The 23,579-nt window shown below is 31.1% G+C and overlaps 1 protein-coding gene across 1 annotated transcript in view; it reads left to right on the forward strand.

Moving 5' to 3' along the window:
* LOC118191024 (uncharacterized) overlaps nucleotides 1-21,383 on the forward strand; it is an 85,561-nt gene extending 64,178 nt beyond the window's left edge. The window contains exons 5-7 of the mRNA XM_085815803.1: nucleotides 5,478-5,603; nucleotides 11,168-11,282; nucleotides 19,657-21,383. Coding sequence (XP_085671929.1) covers nucleotides 5,478-5,603; nucleotides 11,168-11,282; nucleotides 19,657-19,928 — 513 coding nt within the window. The 3' untranslated portion in view covers nucleotides 19,929-21,383. The remainder of the gene's footprint in view (nucleotides 1-5,477; nucleotides 5,604-11,167; nucleotides 11,283-19,656) is intronic.
* Nucleotides 21,384-23,579: the final 2,196 nt, after the last annotated feature.

Raw genomic sequence — 23,579 nt, forward strand, 5'->3', positions numbered from 1 at the left:
TTTGAATAGAACATGTGGCAACGATTAGATAATTCTATTCTTTAAATGATATAAATTTTGTGCATTCTGAGTTATGATATGAACGAAATATAATGCTGTTAAGTGAATCTAGCGCCAGAGTGTCGCTATGGGAAACAAATAAAGTGAATTTTAAGGAATGCATTTATTCTATTGTGGTTTATGCCCTGTCGGCGGCGGAGTAGGTTTAATTCAATCCAATAAGTTTAAACGAAATGCAAGAAAAAAATGCGTATAATTTAATATTCCGTACTAGGAAGTCATGTGGTGTACACATCAGATTTTTTCCTATGATGAAAGCTCTTAGTGGTGCGAAATTGGCCTTAAGAAGGCTTTTGAAAATTTCATATCTCAGGTTTTTGCTACTAGGGACAAGCTGTTTTGGGAAAGTAGCATAATGAACTTAGCTTTTTTTAAATGGTAGCGAGTAATCGAAACTACGGGGGCATTTTTAAGTCAAAGCAGCTGATTGTAACCATATAAATAAAGTTGTAAAATCAACTTAAAAATTAATTTCTTTTTCCCCAACCTAATATTTTAGTATTCCTCAATAAATTACATCAGTCTGCATTTTAATTATGTTATCTATTTTGGAGTGACTGGAAGCTACGTGAAATAATCATATTCCGATATATGAATGCTTAAAACTCTTTAACTACCACTCTAAAATCTCCAATCTATGTTACTGAAAGTATGTTACACTATACTTGAATTAAACATTATAAGAAATATATCTTGAATCACTGGATACTTGGTGAAAACTGAAGTAATCGCAATTTCAGTTTACTGCAGGTTAATGTAGGACATTTAATTTAAAAAAAAAACCACGCTTATTTCTGCATTCCACTTTATAAAATTAATTTAAAAAGAAAACATCATTGCTTAAGATTTTAAATAAATTCCTATGGAATTGGAAAGCAATTTAATATAAATATCTCTTCATCATTAAAATTTGAAAGATGAGGCTTTATCGCACGATAGATTGTGATTGTTTCAATAGCGCTAATAACACTCAAACGTGTAAAAAAAAAATCCGTTACTTATCTAACATATTCAACTGACATTTGATATACGCTTTCATATTCTTTCATCTGGGTAACTTTATTTAATGGCATTTAATAGATTATCATGTCCTCTCGAGCATAAAAAACAAATCTCCAGAAGCTACAAATTTCATCTGCGAGAGATGTTCCCAGAGCTTGGGAACTGGTAGCATTGCAGAGATTTTATGAAAACGATTCTCTAAGTGGCGTGTGTCTCATCAATGGCCTAGCGATTAAAAGCTGCTGAATATTGGTAGATCGTCTCTGGCCTGATCCAAGGCAAACAGGCTATTTTTATGGTTAATTTTCATGGTTTTTGCCATGTGGAGCTAGAATACAAGCCAATTTCCATTAGAAAGTCCTGCACGAAGGTACCTCTTCCCTGAAGGGAAGAGGTACCTTCCCTTCAAGATAGCCTTCATTTGCTTTACCACATTCAAATTAACGCTGTACCACTTTTTGTAACTGCCTCCCCCCCGTAAGCTCTACAATTGTCTAAGATATGTTGTGTCTTGCTTTATTACTGAGAGAAAAGCTAATGCGTTATTTTTGTTTGCTATAATTGTCAAACTATAATTTACATACCATGGCAGATGAGAAGGATATAGCGTTGATTACCAGACATATGCAAAAGTATTCAGGAAGAATCTGAGATGATCAAACTAGCGAATAATGAAGAAGGAATAGGTATGTTGAGCTTACTAAAGTAGGAAAGGCATATCAAGAAAGACAGGTGCACTGTCCAAGGTAAGCAAAGAAATGGTGATCTTTATGAACGACGAGAACATTTGGATAGCATATGCATGGATGAAAAAGAAACATATTCATTTATTCGTAAACTGCCAGCTAGTTTTAATATTTGCACAGCAAAATGTTAAGAAGTCTCTTATGTGTGCAAGATGAGTTCCATGTTCACTGTATAAGGTATTTCTCCCACTTCCCTAGCGTGCCTTCGTGGTGTAACGGTAGCACGCTGGGCCGGTATTCCAGAGATCCGTGGTTCGATTCCCGGCGAAGGCGGTTGCATATTTTTCATCTTGCCTGCTTCCAAAAATATACCTAATGTCTCTACAACTGAATGAAAAATTCTAGGTCTATTACGTCCAGTAACGAAAGGGGATCTGTCAAATATAAACCCGATTCAAAGCAGCAAGCCTGAGTAAGCAAACTCAGCGATTCACTGCATAACAGGTAATTTCGGATATCTGGTTTATCACACAAGTTAATGTCAAATTAATTTTGAAGCCTTGGAATTGCAACATTGGGCTATTGAGAATTCTAACATTTTGAAATTCTGGAAGGGGGGAGAAGACCTGAACTGCTTCAGGAGAAAAGTTTCTTCATCTGGAACAATAGAATAGCCACAAATAGAATGACAGTTTTCTGGAAGGTTTGGAGAAAATCGGTTGAATCTTTCTAAGAGGCCAAACCTCTCTTCTCCTTTCTGAGCTTTTCCAATACAAGAGTTAAACGGAAGAAAGTTATGCACAGATTAGGAAGCTAAAGCTGCAAATTACACTGCCTTACAAATCTACTTTCAGAAAAGTTCTGCAATTTGAATGTGAGCACATCCCTTGAAATAGTTTGTAGAGTGTAAAGGAAACTAACTGTTCTAACCTATTCTATTCAAACACAATTGGAAAGATATTCTATCCAAACCACACTCGACCTTCCTGTGAATCCAATTTCCAACGCCCATCTACATCTACGAAATTTCGGAAAAAACCCTCGTATTATCTGAATATTAAGGAACTATGTATATTGGACTTTAATCCAAAAGCAAATGTTTAATTCTGTCATGACAAGTTATGAAAGAAAATGAAAGGTGATAAAAAGCGCGTTCATATGTGTACAGTATCACAAATTTTCATTTAAAAATGAATTTACACACACACACATACACACACACACACACACACACATATATATAATTTTTCTCTTTCATTTTATTTTAGCAGCTCCGAAGTATTCAGGGGATTTTTGGTCTGACATTAAGCAATTAACACTTAGAATGAAAAATAGACATTGCACTGAGGAACAAAATATAAGTGTTATCCTCAAAGGCTGAGCGCATGTTTTGAATTTATTATCTATTGGTAGTCCTTGAGCTACCAATCCAGACTGACAGATACCAAATTGAAAGATGTTCCTCTTTGGTAGAAATACCTGTATGTTAATTATCGGTAGCTGTTTAATACATATATGTCATTAAGTTCTAGTTAATTTATGTGTCCTTGGCTACTATATTTTAGTGAAGTGTCTAGCAACTATACGCCGGTCTCCTGCAACTATAAAACATAATTCCAAAAAAGGTTTAAAATACCCTATGCTGAAGATGGCCCCTCTCGGACTTACAGGAAAGCCTTCACTTGTACTTAAGATAGAAAATAAGGAACTAAACTAGTTCTAACTAGCTAAACTTTAGCTGAAGCTGTACAAAAATAACTAATCAAGTTGGCCTGTAATTAAACCTTACCGGCGAAAACTAACAGACACGTAAGACTACAGCCGAACGTAGTAAGATAGTCTTGAAGAAACGAAACTACACTTTCAAGAACAAAGTTTGTAGTAAACTCCTTGTTCTTACTCAGGACTCTAGTTATGTTCGCAAAGGCCATAAGAAAAAATAGCAGTCATGATACGGTTTACATCAAAGCAACAGGTCATGAAAATCTCACTTCACCGTAGAAATTTCTTGCTTAGCAGACGGTACAAAATTAAAACTACTGTTATTTTTAAAAGAAAGACAATGCTGAAATATAAATTTATTAAAAGATGCTTTCATTCATGGCAAAAGCGCCCTGTTGCCTTAAAGAATCCAAAAAATGGTATAATTTGGGACATGTTTAGATCCCACCTAACGGATAATACGAAGAAATTATTAAAGAATTATACAGACATGACAGTTTTTCTAGGCGAATTCAGTCTTTAGATGCGAGTATCAATAAACTATTCAAAGAAAATTTAAAACGATAGCGGAATAAGAATTTAGGAGGGGAAAAACATTTATGAAAGGAGGCCAAATGCGTCATGCCAATCTAGAAATAACACGTGAGTGGATAATAAAGACATGACATAAAATTAAATCCGACATAATTCCCATATTCACTTATAATTCACTTATATTCACTCATAACTCACTTATTCATAAATTCATAAGCCACTTGAAAAATGTAGTATATCTAACAATCTAGATGGACTGGAAGATGATTATTTATTTATGGCTCAGAGTAGCGGTGATGGTGGAAACGAAACAGAATTCAATTATATGCCTGAAGATGTGATGGAAAATTCATATGACGGATTTTTTGTGTTATCTGATCATGAAAATTTAACAGTTCATAATTTATGTCATTTTTCTAAATAAACAGCATTTAAGTACATGTAGAAATCTAATTTTTGTACGCCCATCTTTGCTTAACTTTTAAATCTATCATTTTTAGTCTAAAGGGGCTCTGTCCTTGAAGGACTATTGTTTTCGTTTTGAGATTTTGCGTTGAAAACTTTAAAAGGTTGTATCACTTTTAAAATCTTTGCCACCAAATACTATCGCCTTGTATTATATTTGAAGAAATTAAATAATGAAGAATCTACATAAATGTATGTATGTTTCTCGCATTGTGATAAAACAACCGTGCCTAGAGCCATCCAATTTTTAATGACGTAATCCTACAGCGAATATGAGCATCTGAAAGCCCAAATTTGAAATTTGGAATTTGTTTTATTATCGATTTTATATTTTGTAAATCTTTAATGAATTTTTGACTAACAAACTCAACGATTTAAAAGAGAGCAATGGCAACACTTTAGGGGGGGGAACCTTTTTATCTCCAGTGCTCGGAACTATGTATGGCAATTCTGAAGATATGCTCATTTTAAAATTATTTTGCGACATTGCTGTTGAACTGAATTTTTATGGTTTAAGTGCAAAAAACATGATATTTAATAAATAAAGGTAACACTCAAAACGTTAGAAAAACGCCCCTTTGGACGTAATTTAAAATCTGAAACCTTTCAGATATTTTTAAAATTATTTATTATATCTGACGTATAGCGCGTGCCTATAAATTTTGATTTTATTTTTTATATTAAAAGCGTGCGTTATACCCGGAATATATGATAAATGATTTTAACTGAAACATTTATAGTTTCTTTTTTTCTCTCTTTATATTCTGCTTCATCTAGTGGATTAAATATGAAACAGATAAGCCTATTGTAACTGTTTATTTTGAAGTTGTTTCCAGTATTCAAAGGAATTTTCCATACCTGAAACAGATGTCATTGTTTTTTAATCTTATAACTTTTATAATTATAAACTTCTTGAAATGTAAAAGCGAACATTTCAAAGTGTTAACTTTGAAATTAAAATTTTACAGAATTTGTTCCTCCTCATTAAAGCATTTAAAATATTTTCAGACAACAAGTCGTAGAGCGGGAATGACATGTTCCAATTGCTCAACTACAGACACAACGCTCTGGAGGAGGAACACTCAGGGAGAACCAGTCTGCAATGCTTGTGGTCTGTACTACAAATTGCACCAGGTAAAAAAAGTATATTAAATATATTTCCATAATAAAAAAATTATGAAAACTGTATACAAAATAATCCAATAGTAGAAAACATTCTTGAGTGTATTCTGTAAAAGTGATTTCCCTGAGTTAATCTTCGGACCACTGCCAAGAATGCTCTGGTGAAAGATTCTTATCCAATGTTGGACATTCTGATGGCTGAAGATAAGAGCTGAATGTTTTCCTAGCTGTTTAGTGCTGCTTGTTACTACTTACAGTTTAAAGGCTTATCCTATCATCCGTTCTTATCTTTAGCCGTTTAAACTCGGAATATCTATTACTGATTTAGTGTTTACTAGTGTTACATATGCTTTAAATGACAAGTGCTAAATATTCAAATCTACAACTTTGAAACTATCGACGTCATCGGATATTTTAGAATTATACTTCAGAATTTCTTGGTTCTCTTGATGTCAGAAACATCTTTAATAAAGTAATTCCAATTTATTCAAATGCAAATGCGCGGTAGTTTTTACACCACATCCTCTTCGAAAATTCTTTTATTCATTTATTTTTCTATTTGAGATACCCAAGAAAACCTTGAGATAACCAACATACCTTGCTCAACAAAATGCGTAATACACCATCCGATAAGCTTACTAATTCCAATCTATATTTCATCAGTAATATTAGTTGATATTAATGAAATTCGTGTTATTTAAATTTTAAAATATTAGAAATTTCGAAAATGGAAGCTGCAGAATACGAGAGTTTTTATTCTGGCAATTTAAATAATAATGGTAAAACTTCTCGTAATATAGACAACAATTTGAAAAGTCAAACTTATTGAATATAACACATTATGCTCTTCAAAGATTAGAATTAAGCGTGTGCATAGTGATGATACGTTAATAAAGTACTGTCATTAAAAAGTTAAACACAATTTGTTAGAGATGATTCATTTATATTCTTACAGAAAAATAATATGTATATGTTATAGGCAATGTATGAAACATGAGAATATCTGACGTTATACATTTTTCCTAGGCATTGCATGTAATACTTAGACATTCTATAGAGTGACAAATGCTATATAAAAAAAAAATATGAAAAAAGGTCATGATAAAATTGTTATTTAAAACACGTGCTTTTTAGAGAAATAAAATTATTTAGAAAAAATAATAAAAATTCTCCATTAAAAGACTTTTATTGAAAATACGTAGAGGAAAATGAAAGTTTTGCAAAGCAAAATTTATGCCTTTTTTAATTAACAAAACAAAATAAAATATGAACCTACAAGCATCAAGAAAGGAAATAATTTTATTTTGAAATGCACTTAATTTTGTTTCTTTAAAAAAGTAAAGCAAATTCATGAAAAGGTCTTTACTAAAAATGTACATATTAAAAGAGAAGAAAAATTCAATTTTTTTATATTAAAAATAACAAATTACAATTAACCTACATTGCAATATGGTAGACTTGAATGGCATTTTGAATTACACGTCATTATTTTTTTTCCACGAAAGCATTTCATATTTTCGTACAACACGATGCATTTCATACCTGGTCCCTTTGTTATTTGTTATTGTATAGGATACCTAGGATATGTGTGAAATATTAATCTTGTCATACTTAGCGTAAAAATGTTTAGGCATATAGAATGCCCGGTTTCGAACTTTACACGTTTTAAAGATAACAGAACGCTTTGAATGCAATGCCGTTGCCTGAATTATTTTTGCATACATTTTCAAGAGTTAGCTAAATAAAATTTTCTTCTTTTCTAGCCCTGATGTTAACCCAAATGAACTTTTAATCTCAAAACGGGATTTCGCGACGTATCACGGTCTGAATCACTTTTCGAATTGTTGCCATGAAATATTATCACCCTATATTACTTTTAAAGAAATTAAGTAATGAAGAATCTGCATGAAAATATGCATGATTCTCCCAAGAAAGGAACGTCAAGAAAGGATTGTCAAGAAACGACAGTACCTAGGGCCATCAAATTTTGAATAACGTAGCCCTCCACCCGAACATGGGCACCTGGAAGCTCGAATTTTATATCATATATTTTGTAAATTTGTAATGAATTTTCAATTAAAATATCAACGATCTGAAAGCGAGCAGTGACAACATTGTACGGATTAAAATATTTTTTTCTCCAGCGCACGTGTCTGTATAAAGTAAATTTTAAAAGTATGCTTTGGGGATTTAAAGCGTATATAGTGAGTATCAAAAGGGGATTTTGTATTGCTGTACTATAAACGGCGTATCAGTTTTCAAATTGTTGCCATCAAGTATTATCGCCATGCATTATTTCTAAAGAAATTAAACAATGAAGAATCTGCATGCGCGTATGCATTTTCTCGCACTGTCAAAAAACGACGATACTTAGAGCAACATTAGCATCTGGAAGCCCGGAATTTTGAATTTCGAATTTGTTTCATTATTTATTTAATATTTTGTTAAGCTTTAAAGAATTTTTGATTAAAGCACTCAGAGGTATGATACACTGCTCTAAACAAAACATTCTTACAGAGGCTGTTCGCATATTTTTTAGACGATTTTGGTAAGCGGTAATAAAAAATCGTTTGCTGCAAAAAAGTAATTGCAATTGTACTATGTTTTTAAAAGAGTTTTGTTTTTATACAAAATGGAGAATTTAACAAAGCAGTGGTTCGAAGGCTACATTTACGCTCTTTCCGAAGAGAAATATGCATACTCCGTTATCCAAAACCAAAGTGAGAGTCATGGTTTTGTGATATCTAAAGCGTCGATAGATAATAGCATCAACAAGAAAGGAAAAAGACATCAAATTGGAGCCTCAAGTGGGACACAAATTCCAAACAAGTATCCAAGGAAAAAACGGACATCTTCGACTATTGCAAAGGTACGTTGTTTAATGTTAAAAGAAAATCCACTTAAACGTTGATTTAAATCTTAAGAAAGCGAAAAAACGCTACGTGCATCGTCTTCTTCCAAAGCATATTGCTCAACGCAGGACACGCTGCAGAATTCTATGTGAAAAACACTTATCCAAAGAAAAATGGAAAACAATTGTCACAATAGATGAAGCATGGGTGTATTTAAATGATTGTAACAAAAAAAAAAAAAAAAAAAAAAAAAAAAAAAGAGCCATTTATTATCATAAAACGGGAGAAAAAATTTAAGTACATGGTTCAAAGAATCGAAAGAAAGTTTTTCGAAGGGATTCATGATTGTTGCTGGTTTTTCTTATAATGGCAAGTTAAAAATAAAGAGAGTGCAAAAAAATGTCAAGATTAACTCCAAATACTATCACGAACATATTTTTATCGCCAATTATTCTGAATGAAATACCATCGCTTTACCCACAGTGCCATCCATCTGTGAGACTCCATCAGGACAAAGCTAGCAATCACACATCAAAATCCACTGTAAATTTCCTAAAAGAAATGGAACAAAAAACTGGTATCAAGGCCATACCCTTCACTGATATCCCTACTAAATCTCCCGATGTGTCACCTATGGATTTTTGTGCTTTCGGACTTTTAAAAACTGCATTATCCAAACGTTGTCCCCAAACCCTAACAGGACTCTGGAAAGCTGTTCGGGAGGAATGGGATGGAATATCTCTGCTGCCACTTCAAAAGGCACTATTATTCTGGAAATTGCGGTGTCGAAAGATAGTTCAGAATAAGGGATGGGAAACAGAACATTTAAAACACAAAAATTTTATGTAATTTAGTTTTGTGAATACAATATACATCGTCTAAAAAATGTGTGAACAGCCTCTCTATACCCTATACGTAAGACTGGTTGCCATTCAGAGAAATCTAAGATACTTATCTGTCAGTTTTAATTAACAAACTCCTGTCTTTGAAAGCAATGCATTGCCGCGGCTGGAAATAAAATGCTTTCCCCCCACTCGCCAGCGTGTTCTTATACAGCAAAGCCTGAGATACTTTCATATTTAATCTGTAAAGTTACTGGATAATAACTAAGAGATTTAAAAGCAACAAACACCTTTCTTAAGAATATTTTTTCTACTTTTTAATGTGATTGATTAAAATTAAAGGTATTAAAATCATGAGATGTCTAATCAGAAGTATTAAATATTTTTATGAGGTGCGTTTAAAAATATTGCAAATATGATTCTGTTTAGACCAAAGGTGCAATTTATCAGAAGGGCTATTAATTTCGTTTTGGCATTTTGCGTTGATTCACTATAAACGGTGAATCAGCTTTTAAGTTGTTGCCACCAAATACTATCGTCCTGTATTATATTTAAAGAAATTAAATAATGAAGCATCTGCATAAATGTATGTATGTTTCTCGCATTAGTGATAAAACAACAGCGCCTAGCGCCCTCAAATTTTGAATAACATAATCCTCCTGCGAATATGGGCATGCGGAAGACCAAATTTGAAATTCGGAATTTGTTTTATTATCGAATTCATATTTTGTAAAATATTTATGAGTTTTTTATTACGAAACTCAATTAAAAGTTAGCAATGGCAACACTGTACCAAAAAAAAAAAAAAAAAAAAAAAAAATAATATCTCCAGTTCGCGAGACTGTGTATCGGAAATTCTAAAGATTCTAATGCTCTTTTAAATATTTTGTGATATTTCTCTTGAATTGAATTACGGTTTAAGTAAAATTTATGGATATGATGGAACATTAGATTTAATAAATAAAGGTAACACACAAAACGTTAAAAAAAAGGTCCTTTGGGCGTAATATAAAATCTGAAAACTTTCATATTTTTTTAAATTTATAAACACTATGTAATTTTGCTGTTGAATTGAGCTCTCTGCGGAGTAAATGAGGAGAACGTGATATCTAACAATAAGATTAACAGACAAAAAGTAAAAAATAAATAGACTAAAAATTTTGTTGTCCATCTTTACTGAAGAAACTGAACATGGATATGATGGACTGAGAAAAATACATTCTAACACTTAACACATCATTGAGAAAGCTAAACATGTTCTGCTTTTAAAAATATTGTGATTTTGCTAGTGAACTGTATGTGGCATTAGTGCGAAGAAAACAGCTAAAAAGACAAAAAAAAAAAAAAAAAAAAAAAGTGTTAGCGCGAGTGAGTGAAAAAGAGACTGGTAGATTGCGAGTTCAGCGAGAGCGAAAAAACCTTAATAAAAGCATTTGGATGACCGCTAAAATCCGAAAGCTTTCCGACATTTTTTTTTAATTTTAAAATTGCTTACTTTAAAAGCTTTAAAGAAAGTATTAGTATTGACTTTTTACTGTTACATTAAGAGAAAGAGCATTTTGCAACTGATGAATACACATTATGGTCACCAGCCCACCAGCGGCCGAGCGGTAAAGACGCTGAACACTGGTAGTTCGGTCTCAGGTTCGAATCCCGCGAACGGGCTGGCTGCATGGACGTTTTCGTGGTTTTCCCCATGTGTAACTTGTATACGAGCCAGTTTCCCTTAGAAAGTCCTCCACGAAGGCCTCCCTCCCTTTAGGCACATAGCCCTCGTGTGCTTTGCCATAATTGAATAACCCATAACCCAACCCATTATGGTCACCAGTATGATGTACAAATATAACGCTTAAAATTACTTCAGATTTCATTTATTTTTCAGGTGAACAGGCCGATAACTATGAGGAAAGATTCTATTCAGACTAGAAAAAGGAAGCCAAAGAGTACTGCATCTGCAACTAAAGGAAAAGCACATTCTACAAATTCAAACACCAATGGTAAGCTTTTTTCATTATCACTGAAGCTAGTGTTTAAATCATTAGATATTTTTTTTTACTGGAAATTACATATATTTTGTAACAGTTAATAAAAAACACTCAGTGCATAAAATCGAGACAAACATACGTAAAACTCTTGTATTTTATTCTTATTATTATTAGAATTATGTTCTTAGTCCTCAAGTGAATATGGAATTTGTAATATTTAAGCAGCAGCGAAATGAGAATTACTAGAATTGAATTCATTGAAGGTAGCCATCAACAGTACTTGCAAGAGCCTTATCTCAGCATCATTGCATTAATCACTTGTGAAATTAAAGGAATCGATTGAATGATGCAGTATAGAATTCAAAAAGATTTTTGCAAACTGGAAAAAACGCGTAGTTTTACCTGTGACCTTAATACATTTGAAATAATATTTATGCTTTTTAAGAGAAGGAAAAAATTTTGCAACAAAGGCAAGCTATGAGAAAAAATAATATTGGAGCTGATAAAAAAAATTCTTAGCAAATGTTGATCGTATTTTTATGATCAATTGTTTCTATAATGACTTAATTCATTAATATCTCGCAATCATTACGCCAAAATTCTGACATTTTTTTTGGTTACTTGAGCTTGTAACTCAACTTCTAAAGTTTATTTTATGGTTATTTTAAGGCATTTTTAATATCAAGGAAACGCTTTTGAAACTTTCAACTGAAGGAACAAAAACGTCGTCACTTTAAGTTAAAGAATCAGAAAGAAATCAAATGCATAAAACGGTTTTTTTTTTTATTTACGTTCAGTTTTGGCAAAAATAGCCATCAGCATGATGTCTTTAGTACTGCTGTAAATTTTTATTAAAGTTCTTCTAGACTAATTTGTCGCATTAAATGTGTTTTATGATTTTTAATCAATCCTTTTTGTATGGTAATTATATTGTATTATATAACTTGTATATAGTATTTTGAATGCCATTATAAACACTATACCCTTGAATGTATTTACTCCAGAATATCAGTGACATGTTAATCCAAATATGTATTTATTGTATTTTATGTTGGAGTTCACATGAACAGCGTTGTTATAATCGGTCTGTACGTAATATTGTAACCTGTACTTTGTATGGTACTTGTATTGAATCATTTAGCTCGTAGTTCACACATGTCATGCAGGTCGTATAAATTGTCCAACATATATCTGTACCTCTTGTATAACATCATTATTGCGAATGCCATCTGGTCGCATAACAATCTGTATATGTTATATTGTTTATATCTACCCCCCCCCGAGATGTAATTACTCCTGCTATGTACATCGTCTGATGCTACAATAGTAACACTATATAAATATGTACACGTTGTATTAATTTTTCAACTGTAACATTGCAATCTCTTCTCATATAGTAGTTGCGCCATATAGTAACTTGCAAGTTATTTGTTAGCAGTTGACTGTATTGCATGTCTTATACGTATGACTGTACATTCCATTACTGCGCTTTACTCTATGTATTTCATCCGCATTTTCTATATTGAACTATTTTTATTTTATATGTCATATAATATGTGCACACATTTTTAGTATGCGTATATATATGTACATCTGGTATAGCATCACTTGTGAAGGTAGTGTGGACGCACAACAATCTGTAAATATTACATATGTTATATAGTTTATATCTTTTTCTTGTAGATATAAAGTTTATATCCTTTTCTTGTAGATATAAAGTTTATATCCTTTTCTTGTAGATATAAAGTTTATATCCTTTTCTTGTAGATATAAAGTTTATATCCTTTTCTTGTAGATATAAAGTTTATATCCTTTTCTTGTAGATGTAATTACTCCTTCTATGTACATCGTACCATGCTTCATTTGTAATGCTAGTTACATATGTTAACGCTGTTCTCTAAATAATGGTGGGCATGGTGCTGTACTGATTAACCACTATCGTAAAGGGACAGTGCCCACGTCCCCCGTTACTTATCACTTTTAATTAATCCTCATTTTCGTTATCGTGACAGCCAAGGCTTGCACGTTGCTTTTTTCATCAGATAGTAATTTCATTAAATTCTAAGGTAAAACATCGTCTGAGAGACTAAACAAAATTAAAACATTTTCAAAGTTCTTACTGATTTGTTCTTTCGCTACGCGTCGCTGATTCTTCTTTTCGAACTTTTACTGTTGATAAATGCAAATTATTTAAAAATTTTCTTTACATCTGCTGTTTTTTAATCATTAAGTTGGTATATTCTGATATTTTGCATCTTGCTTTAACTACTAGAAATCTGAATTCGCCACTAACCTTTCTTACTGATATCTATGAATTTTTGTTAAATTGGCAGAGCTATGCCAGATAAATTTATTTCAAGTTTATTGTGTAGATCTTACAAATTACTCCAAATTTTTGTGTTAGTGATTGATGATGTAAATTAACAGACTATTATTTAATTTTCTAAGTGAAACTAAAATAAATACTGTTTCATCCAAAACTTGGATTTGTCAGCCATTATAATGCATTACTTATAATTCACGAAATTTTCAATGTGGCTGTAAATCCTTTATGCTTGCGAAAAGAATTAAAGTTATTAAAAATGTATTTTAGGTGGATTTCAAAATAATTAAACTAAAAGACGTTATATTTCACCCAAACTTAACTAATAATAGATTTGACAGAGCGACTACTACTAATGAACTACTTAAAATTATAATTGATGAATTATAATTAATTCAAGAAGCTTTCAAAGAATTCCTTATTTTACTCGAAAGAGTAAAAAGTATAGTTTAGGTAAATGTATTAAATTTATTATTATTTAGGTAAATGCATTTACAAAAGTACAATTTAGGTAAATGTATTTTAAACGGTAATTTGAAGATAATATTGATGCAATTATTTTTGTGCGAGAAATAAATGAAGGAGAAAAACTTTAGAACTAAATTTAATGATATAAATATAGCAAGTAATATTTCTCCATATTTTACAAGCGTACAGTACAACAGTCAAAATTTGAAAAAATACATTAGTTTTTCTTCTTGTTTCAAGATTCTCACTGTGTTAGAAATATAAAAATATGGGAGAAAATTGAAAATTATGAAGTATGATTTTATTTACCAATGTTTCAGCACTATGATTCAGTTCATACAAATCGAAACTCCTAAATCTAAAAATTCAGTGTCCAAAATGGATAATTTATTTTATTTTTGTTCCTAAGAAAAGATGAGGCTACTAACTTCTGAACCATAAACTGAATTATAAATACAAAGCTGAAAACAAACCATACCTTCTAAGTTGTTCTAGTTCATGTACTAAAATGTTGTTGAATAAAGTAATAGTGTCAACAGAATTCTGTTTTCATTTTCTAAGTAAAATTACGTATAAAAATGGGGTAAAAAATCGAGAAATTTTATAACTCTTTTTTGTTAATTAAAGAAAATGAACTAGATAATGTATTTGCATGTTCTCTTTCCTAATACTTTTTATTCTTTTAAAAACAATAAAATCAATTTTGAAAGTTAGAAAATGTTTCAGTATAAGAAACGAATATCGATATTTGCAAAGGTATAAAAGGAAATAGAAAAACAATTTAAAAACATAATTTGTAAGAGATTTTATTTAAATTAGCTTTGTTATTTACTTTCTTAGAAGCAGAATAGTAGTCAGAGTAGTTATTAATCCTATTAAATGGCAGTGAACTGAAAAAAAGTGTTATTTTAGGGAAAGCAGTAGATGTTATGAAGCATAACTTTTAGAAAATAAAATTTTAATTAAATTAAATATAAGTTCACTCTACAAAACTCTTTATCAAATTACTGTTGAAACTTCTTCTTGCTTTTGATCTTCTTCGTATAAAGAAGCATTTATAAAAGTTCTAAATTTTAGTAATTTCAAAAAATATAACTTATATAGAAGTTTCTGATACTTTATTATACTATAACATAATTCAAATACAATGAATATACTTACAAAATCTGTAAAATTATTTTAATTAAATATTTTTACCTTTTGTAACTCAGAATTTTTTATGAAATTAAGTAATATCATTAAAAACCATTTCTGTTATTAAAAAATCTTTGGTAAAGCTAAACTTGTTTAGAGAGAGAACTAGAAAATGTAAGAAACTAGATATATTAACTTTATTTAATTTTAAGAGATTAAATGCCCAAAGGAAGAAATAAATAAATAAGAAATTATAATTAGTTATCAGTAAAAATAAAATATTATAGGCTTTAACAAGAAGTTAATTTTTCATATTATTTTCATTTACGTTATCTAAAATAGAAATACTGATATTTTTATATTAGACCAATTCAGTGAAACTGTTAGAGACGTTTTCCGATTAATTAGAGTAATACAACAGCAGTAGGGGGTAGAACCACAGGAAAGATAAATAACTCACATAATATTTGATAAAAATGCCATTAATAATTTAACGTATTTTCTGAAGATTTGATTTGGAGTATAATTTCATTTGTTAATGCAAATTAGATCATCATTCAGAAGTGGAAGAACAAAATTCAAAACAATAAGAACAATGTTTTTGTTCATATTATTTTTGTATTTAGACAGGAGTAAAAAGAAAACACAATATTAACTGTTGCACAATTTATTTTTAACGGATGATGTATTTCAGATTACGTACAATTAAATTATGCACTGTTGTGGATAAAAAAAAAGTTCTTATACAATGTGGCATCATCTGATATTCTTAAGCTACAAATTTTATTCTTTTGTATAAATTTTGATCGTTCAGCAATAAATAAAATTATACTTTTTTAGATAAAGCCGCTTATTCCACTTCTGGTTAAATAGAAATTTACTATTTGCTTTGCTTAATTAAGTTTCTATATCAATCGTCAGGAGAGTTTTATTTAGATTTTAACTCTTCAATTTGATTAAAAATTTTTCCAGACAAAATTTAAAAGACTTTTTTTAAGGAATGCAATGGTACATTTTGAAGTATGATTTATCGCTTTGTCTTGATGAAATTTCTCTCTTTGAATGTCACTCGGATAAAGAAATGCAATTTCTTTTATAAATATCAGACATGAAACTTCCTCTTGCTAGTAGGTAAGAGTTGATTTTAACATTTTTTTCCCTGCTTTTCTTAGTTTTCTTCCTCACTGTTGGAGAATCATTTCACAGTCATAAACTCCTTACTGAAACTGTCTTTACACTGACGGAACCAAGTCTGCACAAATTTATCTTTCGTTTTCGATAAATTAATAGATTTTTTTTTCGTTACAGTCATTTAGGTAAATCCATGTTTCATCAAGGGTCACAATGTATTTCCATTTATGTCCCACAAAGTAATTTTCATAAGGACTGTATTTTTTGCTTTGAACCATATGCCTGCAAAAGCTGGTGAACATTTTGGTTTTTAGCTTTTTTAAGTTTAGATCCTAGTTTATAGTTTTAGTTATTGTTGCTACAGATACATTAAAAGACTTGATTTTCTGAGACACCTGATTTTCTAAGTCGGCGGGTTTTCCCTTGTTACGAAAGATTTAACTTTAGAAACATAACAAAAGATATGTATCTTTTTCGGATACCTAGTTCAAGTCTTCTTTCCCTGCAGAAGTAATGGTTGGCGGTTTTTCCCTTTCCGATTAATAATGTTGTTTATTTTTCACTTGGAATTTCCAACAGCATAAATTTCACAGCGTTTTTGAATTATGGAATAGGACTGTTTCTCTTTGTAAAATTAAAAGCATATCCTTCAGTCCAAAGCTTGTTCACATGCGACAATTCGAAAAAAGAATGCATTTAAAACTAGTAGATGATATTTCTGATTTCGAATAATAAGCTGTTGACAAAAAGTTTCATTCCAAAAGTTTTTTTAATTCTTTAACGAGTTTTTTCTAAATATGTGTAAACACCCTTTGTATAGCAAAGCTGTATAAAGAATCATATTTGTAATCTGTTATTGAAAACTATTACAATGAGTAAGTAAGTAAAGTAAGGAAAATATTGTATATCTTTCTCAGGTATTTGTTTAAAAATTAAGAACAAGACTAAAACTGAACATATTTTTTTCAGAATTTTTAATTTTAGTTCTAAAACTAGAAGATATGAATTCACAAATGTTTTCTTTTAGATGGACTTGGCCGCTTTGTCTCAAAATAGCTTTCTGATCTGTACTTATTAGGTGAAACTTTCAGAAATATCTTTGATTTAACCTATCACAGCATGCAGTATGTTTCAAGTATAGCACAAGTTTATTATACAGGCACTTGATAAAATGCAATTTGGAAGAACTTTGAGGGTTTTTTCTAAACTTTTGGGACTTGCATTTCAATATTTTCAATCAAAAGTATGACAAAAAGCTGTCTTAAACGTAGGTGTACGGATAGCTTCATGTAACAGTTCAATAATTTGTCTCTTTGTGTTCCATGAAAGAAATATGAGCAGAATGTAGGCTTACGATATCGGAATTAGGGTCTCGAACGAAAATATTTTTAAGGTACCTTATGTTAATTAATAAGTTATTATAATTTTGGTATTTGTTCTAAGTTCTCTTTCAATATTCCTCACTAGAATGCAAATTAAATTTTTGTATGTAAGCTGAAGGTTTTGGATTGTTAGATGAGAGTTTATAGCAACGACGTCTTGCTGTTAGTATTGGCGCCAGCTCTGCCTTAAAAGTTATTTTACTTTAGCGAATTTGCCAACCTTAGCGCTTTGCTAGTCGAGGTTTTAAAATAAGCGCCGGTAAAAGTATCTGAGCCAACATGTTTTTAGTCTTAGACTTCTTATGTAGTCTTAGACTACATTATCAACATTTAAATTTAATTGTGTGTTATGTTAATTTAAAATTCAATAGTAATGGAAATTTCATTTGTAGCCCAAGTAATGCCTGCTCACATCTAACTAATCTCTATAAAACAATATTTTACGTAAAAATTTCCATCTCTAAAAATATCCTACCCGGGGCGAGCCGCCGTTCTATTACGGCACTGTATGCTGATATATAAAACTTCCAATTAAAGCTGGTTAAATACTAGCAACAAGACACGAGTATCTAAAGCTCATATCCGAAGATTCAAAATGCTCAGCTTAAATGCTTAAAACAAAACTAATTTGCATTCTGGTAAGAAACGCAGAAAGAAGAAGTTATATTAAACACTTAAATTATACTAACTGGTTAATTAACATAAGAATTTCACATAGCTTAAAATTTAATATATTGTAATCTTGTGCTTGTACATACATATTTAATACTAGATTGTTTAAACATATTTAATACTAGATGTAGAGGAACTAGGTTTTAATATTTCTTTATTAATTAGACATGATCATGATAGACTTTTGAATAAATAAGGCAGCCATTTTATTTTGGCTTTACGAGCATTTTATATGGAGTATTTGTCAAGTCTGCAGAACCTTTTTAACATGGCCCAATCGAAAGTCTTCAATAACTATAGTTATAATATTCTAAGGTAATAATAAGATATTGACAAGTATAAGAATGGGGGAACATCTGTAATCTACCAAAAAAGGAAGAAACTATAATTTTTTCTTCTGATCTCTAGAATTCACAGTGCCATGCATGACCAGTATGTTCGGAATTTTAGAATGACATATTACTCTAAAATTTCTATAAGACTTATGGGAAAAATTTCATTTGCATGAATTACATTAATAGGATGTTGAGTAATTGGGCACACATCTAGGATATTTATTAAAAATTATAGAGACATTAGGTACTTTTGGAAGCAGGCAAGATGAAAAATTAGCAAATGCCTTCGCCGGGAATCGAACCACGGACGTCTGGAATACTGGCCCAGCGTGCAGAACCACTACACCACGAAGACATGCTAGGAAAGCGGGAGAAATACCTTATATACTCCCCCTTTTAAAAGGCGACTGGGGTTTTCAGGGAACCCAATCGCCAAATCCTGGGTGTGGAGAATCCTCATCCAACACCCTTTTAGTTCGGGCGCCACTGTAGAGGTATTTTTGGGAAGCAGAAGAGATGAAAAATTAGCAACCACCTTCACCGGGAATCGAACCTATATACTTTTCCTTTTAAAGGGCAACTGGGTTTTTAGGGGACCCAATCGGAGAATCATCATCTAACACCCTTTTTTTTTAGTTCGGGCGGCAGTGTAGGAACATTAGGTATTTTTTGGAAGCAAGAGAGATGAAAAATTAGCAATGCCTTCGCCAGGAACCGAACCACGGACCTCTGGAATACCGGCCCAGCGTGCAGAATCACTACACCACGAAGGCACGCTAGGAAAGCAGGAGAAATACCTTATAAAGTGTATTGTAGGATATTTTTTAGTTCGCATGGATCACTTTGAACTAACTGCATTGAATATTTTGTAACCTAGCAATAAAACCGGCATATAATATCTTTCCATTAGCCTCTAGATTTTTTTCTTCTTATTTTAACAGGTTCTTCTAGCAAATCTCCCAGCGCTACATCTACAAGCGTCTCATCTGCAGCATCTTATCTACCGCAGGGGGGTATGGATGGGGACCTCAGCGATGCTCAGCATCACCGACTTGTCCAATCGCCCTTATTACCTTCATCGACTGCCTTATCTCAGCAGCTGCCACATTTCCCTCCTCTGGATCCCCCTCATGGAAGCGAGATCATCTTGGAGAATGGAATTGTGCTGGAACATCCATCCGTTATCAGCGTGGCCCCCAACAAACAGCTATGATAACCGAGGGTCACTTTGTGACTGCTTCGTCAATTCCGTGTATCACTACTTTACTCAGCGTAAATGTCCCGAGGCTCTTCGGATGGAAATTGGTATAAGTGTGGAAAGCATCTGACAATCAAAAATTACGAAAGTGGTTAGCAGAAAGTAAAATCTTGGCAGATGCTTTTCCTGAAGCAAGCTCTGGGTAGTCCTAGTGTGTTAGGAGGTATTTAATGTTGAAGGAAATCATGGCTTGAAATTTTATCAAATTTTTCTTTTTTATTTTAAAGTCTCTGTTTTAATTATTATACCTTCGAAAAGTGTTTGTCATAAAGCTCTACAGAAGGGTTCTATTTGCGTCATAACAGGGAAAATTTTTCCATTTTAATACAGTATAATGGAATTTTACAGAGGCGAACATCAGTCTACAAAATTGCATTATTTGCATTATAATTTTTGAATAAATCACATGAATTAGGCTGGCAAAAATGTGCCTATGATTTGCAGTGTTTTACTTTCCAATGAAATATTTTTTTTAAAATCTATAAATCTGCTTAAAAGAGATTATATATTTGTTTTAGTAAAAAGCGAATCATCAATTTACAAATGGAAACTTTTAATTACGTTTTAATCTAGATTTTAATCGTGCTAGCAATTATGCACTATATTCACAGATTTGTGAACTGATTCAAAATTTATTACTGTGTTAGTTAAAATTAATCAATATAAAAATGTATTTTTAAGTCAAAATATACAAGACATGTTTAGATAATAATTTTAAAACACAGATGCAGAATCAAAGGAAAAAGGAATATTGGGAGCTTGAGTGATCACAGTGAAAGTGATCTGAAAAGTGATCTTATTGAATTTATTGATAATATTATTGCGCTTCTAAATTAATAAAAAAACGTTATAATTAAGCCAAATATTAGAATAAACAATGCGATGTACAAGAATGTATGTTTTTTTAGATTTATTATTGTTTATACAGAAGAAGAAAAATCCATCCTTTCCACATTGCCGTTTAAAGGAACATATTCCCTGAAATATTGCTCACTGAAATGAAGTTTACAAAGAATGCTAAAATAATATTCTTTGATTTGCTAAAAAGGAGTTCATGAAAATTAAAACTCAATGCATTTGAAATGGCTAGCAAAATTCAAAGTGAGTATGAAAGACATGTGTTTGGAAGAACGTAAACCCACGTGTCATTTAGTCCATTTCTGAAGTTACTGAAAATAAAGAAGAAATTTTGAACTGCTCGTTAAATTTGATTCGTTTAAGTGAAAAACATTCCAGTATTTTTATGCTCTCTAAAGAGGAAGAAGGACATTGTATTATCTGAAATATTTTTGGCCATGTAAATTTTTAAGAGTGTATTGTTTATAACATCGATATTTTTATGTAAATATGTTTCTACTGTAATCTTGATAAATGATTATATTTTAAATAAATAATATGTTTTAAAATTAAGTGTAACCTAATTTTTGGCAATAGTTAATTACTATAATTTGTTTATACATTAAAATATTCTTAAATTGTTATTATTTATGCACATGTTTAATTTAATTTCTCATTGATTTAATGACATGAAATTTAATAGAGGTCAATATTTAAAATTAAAAACTGAGAAAATACAGGACACAGATTTACATATTTCAAAGTCAATAGAAGCAATATGTATACATTGTCGAATTTAAAATTTTAGATCCAGGTGGAGATATCAGAATAAAATAAATATTTATTAAAGATGATTGAATTTCATGCATGAAGATTTACGTATACATCTAATGGTCATTTTAGTAGCATAATTTTATTAAAAAATTTGAATGGGATATGAACTACATTAATTTCACAATTTAGAAATAAATAAATTCATATAGGGAAAAAATTCTCAAACGAACCAGGGTCTTTCTCTTTCGCTCTGAAGCCAAAACAAGGACATAATCTCCAATGAAAAAAAATTACCTAATTTTATAATCTATCTTTAAAAAGGTGTCACAGCTAGCCACTACTCAATTCAAAAAATCAAAAACTATGAGGATATTTAATCATATTATTTCCGTGCGAGCATGCCTTTTTAGTAATTTTTATGCAAATAAGAATATTATTGCTTAGTTTAACTCCTCGAAAAAGTTTTCAATGTTTATAACTCAATTTCTCAAAGCAGAATGTTATTTTAAATTGCAAGATTTCAGAACTGCGACTACTTAGAATTTGGTTTGTAGTGAAACCACCAGATATTTTAAAATCAAATTACTAGCCTTATTTTTAGCCAAAAACCACTATTCATCTGGAAACATGATTTTCTCTTAAACGCACTGTTGTTTCACTTAAATGCACTGTTGCACTTTTCATTCGAGTCTGCTGCCGTATGGAGAAATTAAGGTATTATTTTTTCACATTTAATCTGTCTGTTATTAATTAACAGACTAAACTATTTGAAAGTAATAGATGCAGTTCTTAACAATATAATTTTTTACTTTGTAATTTGATTCATTTAAAAAAATGCATTTAATTCATGATATATCTAATTAAAAACATTGAATATTTTTATAGAATTACATATTTTGTCACTTTTTAAATATACAGAAGATATATGAATGTTTCCATGTTAGTCTAAATTTTCAGGATATATATATATATTAACGTTTTCATGTTAGTGTAAATTTACAAGTAACATTTTACAGGATATTTATCTAATATTCTGTAAAATGTTTCGCTATTTCATCTGGATGATGTCTAATGATAATCTCTACTGATAAACCATAGTAAGCATTAAGTAACATAAAACAGCCCCTTAGGACATTCGTTAAAATCGAACCCTATCAGGTTTCTTTCATGTAGAATTTTCTATATATTTAGCTCTTGAAAGATACTTTACAAGCATAATTTTTTTTATAATTCTCAGAACGTTACAAAAAATAATATATTTAATTTGACTTTAAAAGAACTATTTTTTAAAATGTAAAACTTAAGACATTAGTTCTAAATGTTTTGTGCCAAAATGAACTAAATGAATCGTGCTAGATCACAACCGAGAGTTCCAGTTTTACTGTTTAAAATTTAAGTTCATTAAAATGTCCGGTCTAAGAGCGGAGTACGAAAACAAATACTCCAATTAATTTAATTATTGAAGCGTGGATAGTTTATTTACATCAGGCATATGAAACAAATAATTAAACAAAGACTGACATTTTATGTATTTTTAGAGCTTTTTATAATTCTTTCCTGTTTGCATGGTTCAAAAAAGATTGCGTATAATTTAAGAGTTTTACAAAGAATGTCACTCTGTAGTTAGTTGCACGTATTTCCCTTCGATTTGGCGCTATTGAAATTTTTTTGATCTTTGTTCTGAAATTTCAAAGTGCGATTTAATCTGGACCCTGACAATTTTCTGCTCCGAAACGTTTATCGACAGTGAATTGAACTGCTAACAACTCCGAAGTAACACAAGATCAGAGGTAATGAGACCATGGTGGCATTGCTTCTGGTCGTTTGCACTGTTGCAATATTTCCAACGTTAGGATATATTATTTGAATATGGCGCAGAACACGGGGACAAAGGAAAGAGTTTGGTTTGGTTTGTTGTTTATGACAAAGCGCGCAAGGATTACCTACCTAGCCTAAGAAAAGGGTTACTTTCTGAATCCCCACCTGAGAGGAACT

Source organism: Stegodyphus dumicola, chromosome 4 (assembly GCF_044657685.1).
Source record: "Stegodyphus dumicola isolate Sdum_Otavi_A_Nest chromosome 4, ASM4465768v1".
Classification (NCBI taxonomy): Eukaryota; Metazoa; Arthropoda; class Arachnida; order Araneae; family Eresidae; genus Stegodyphus; species Stegodyphus dumicola.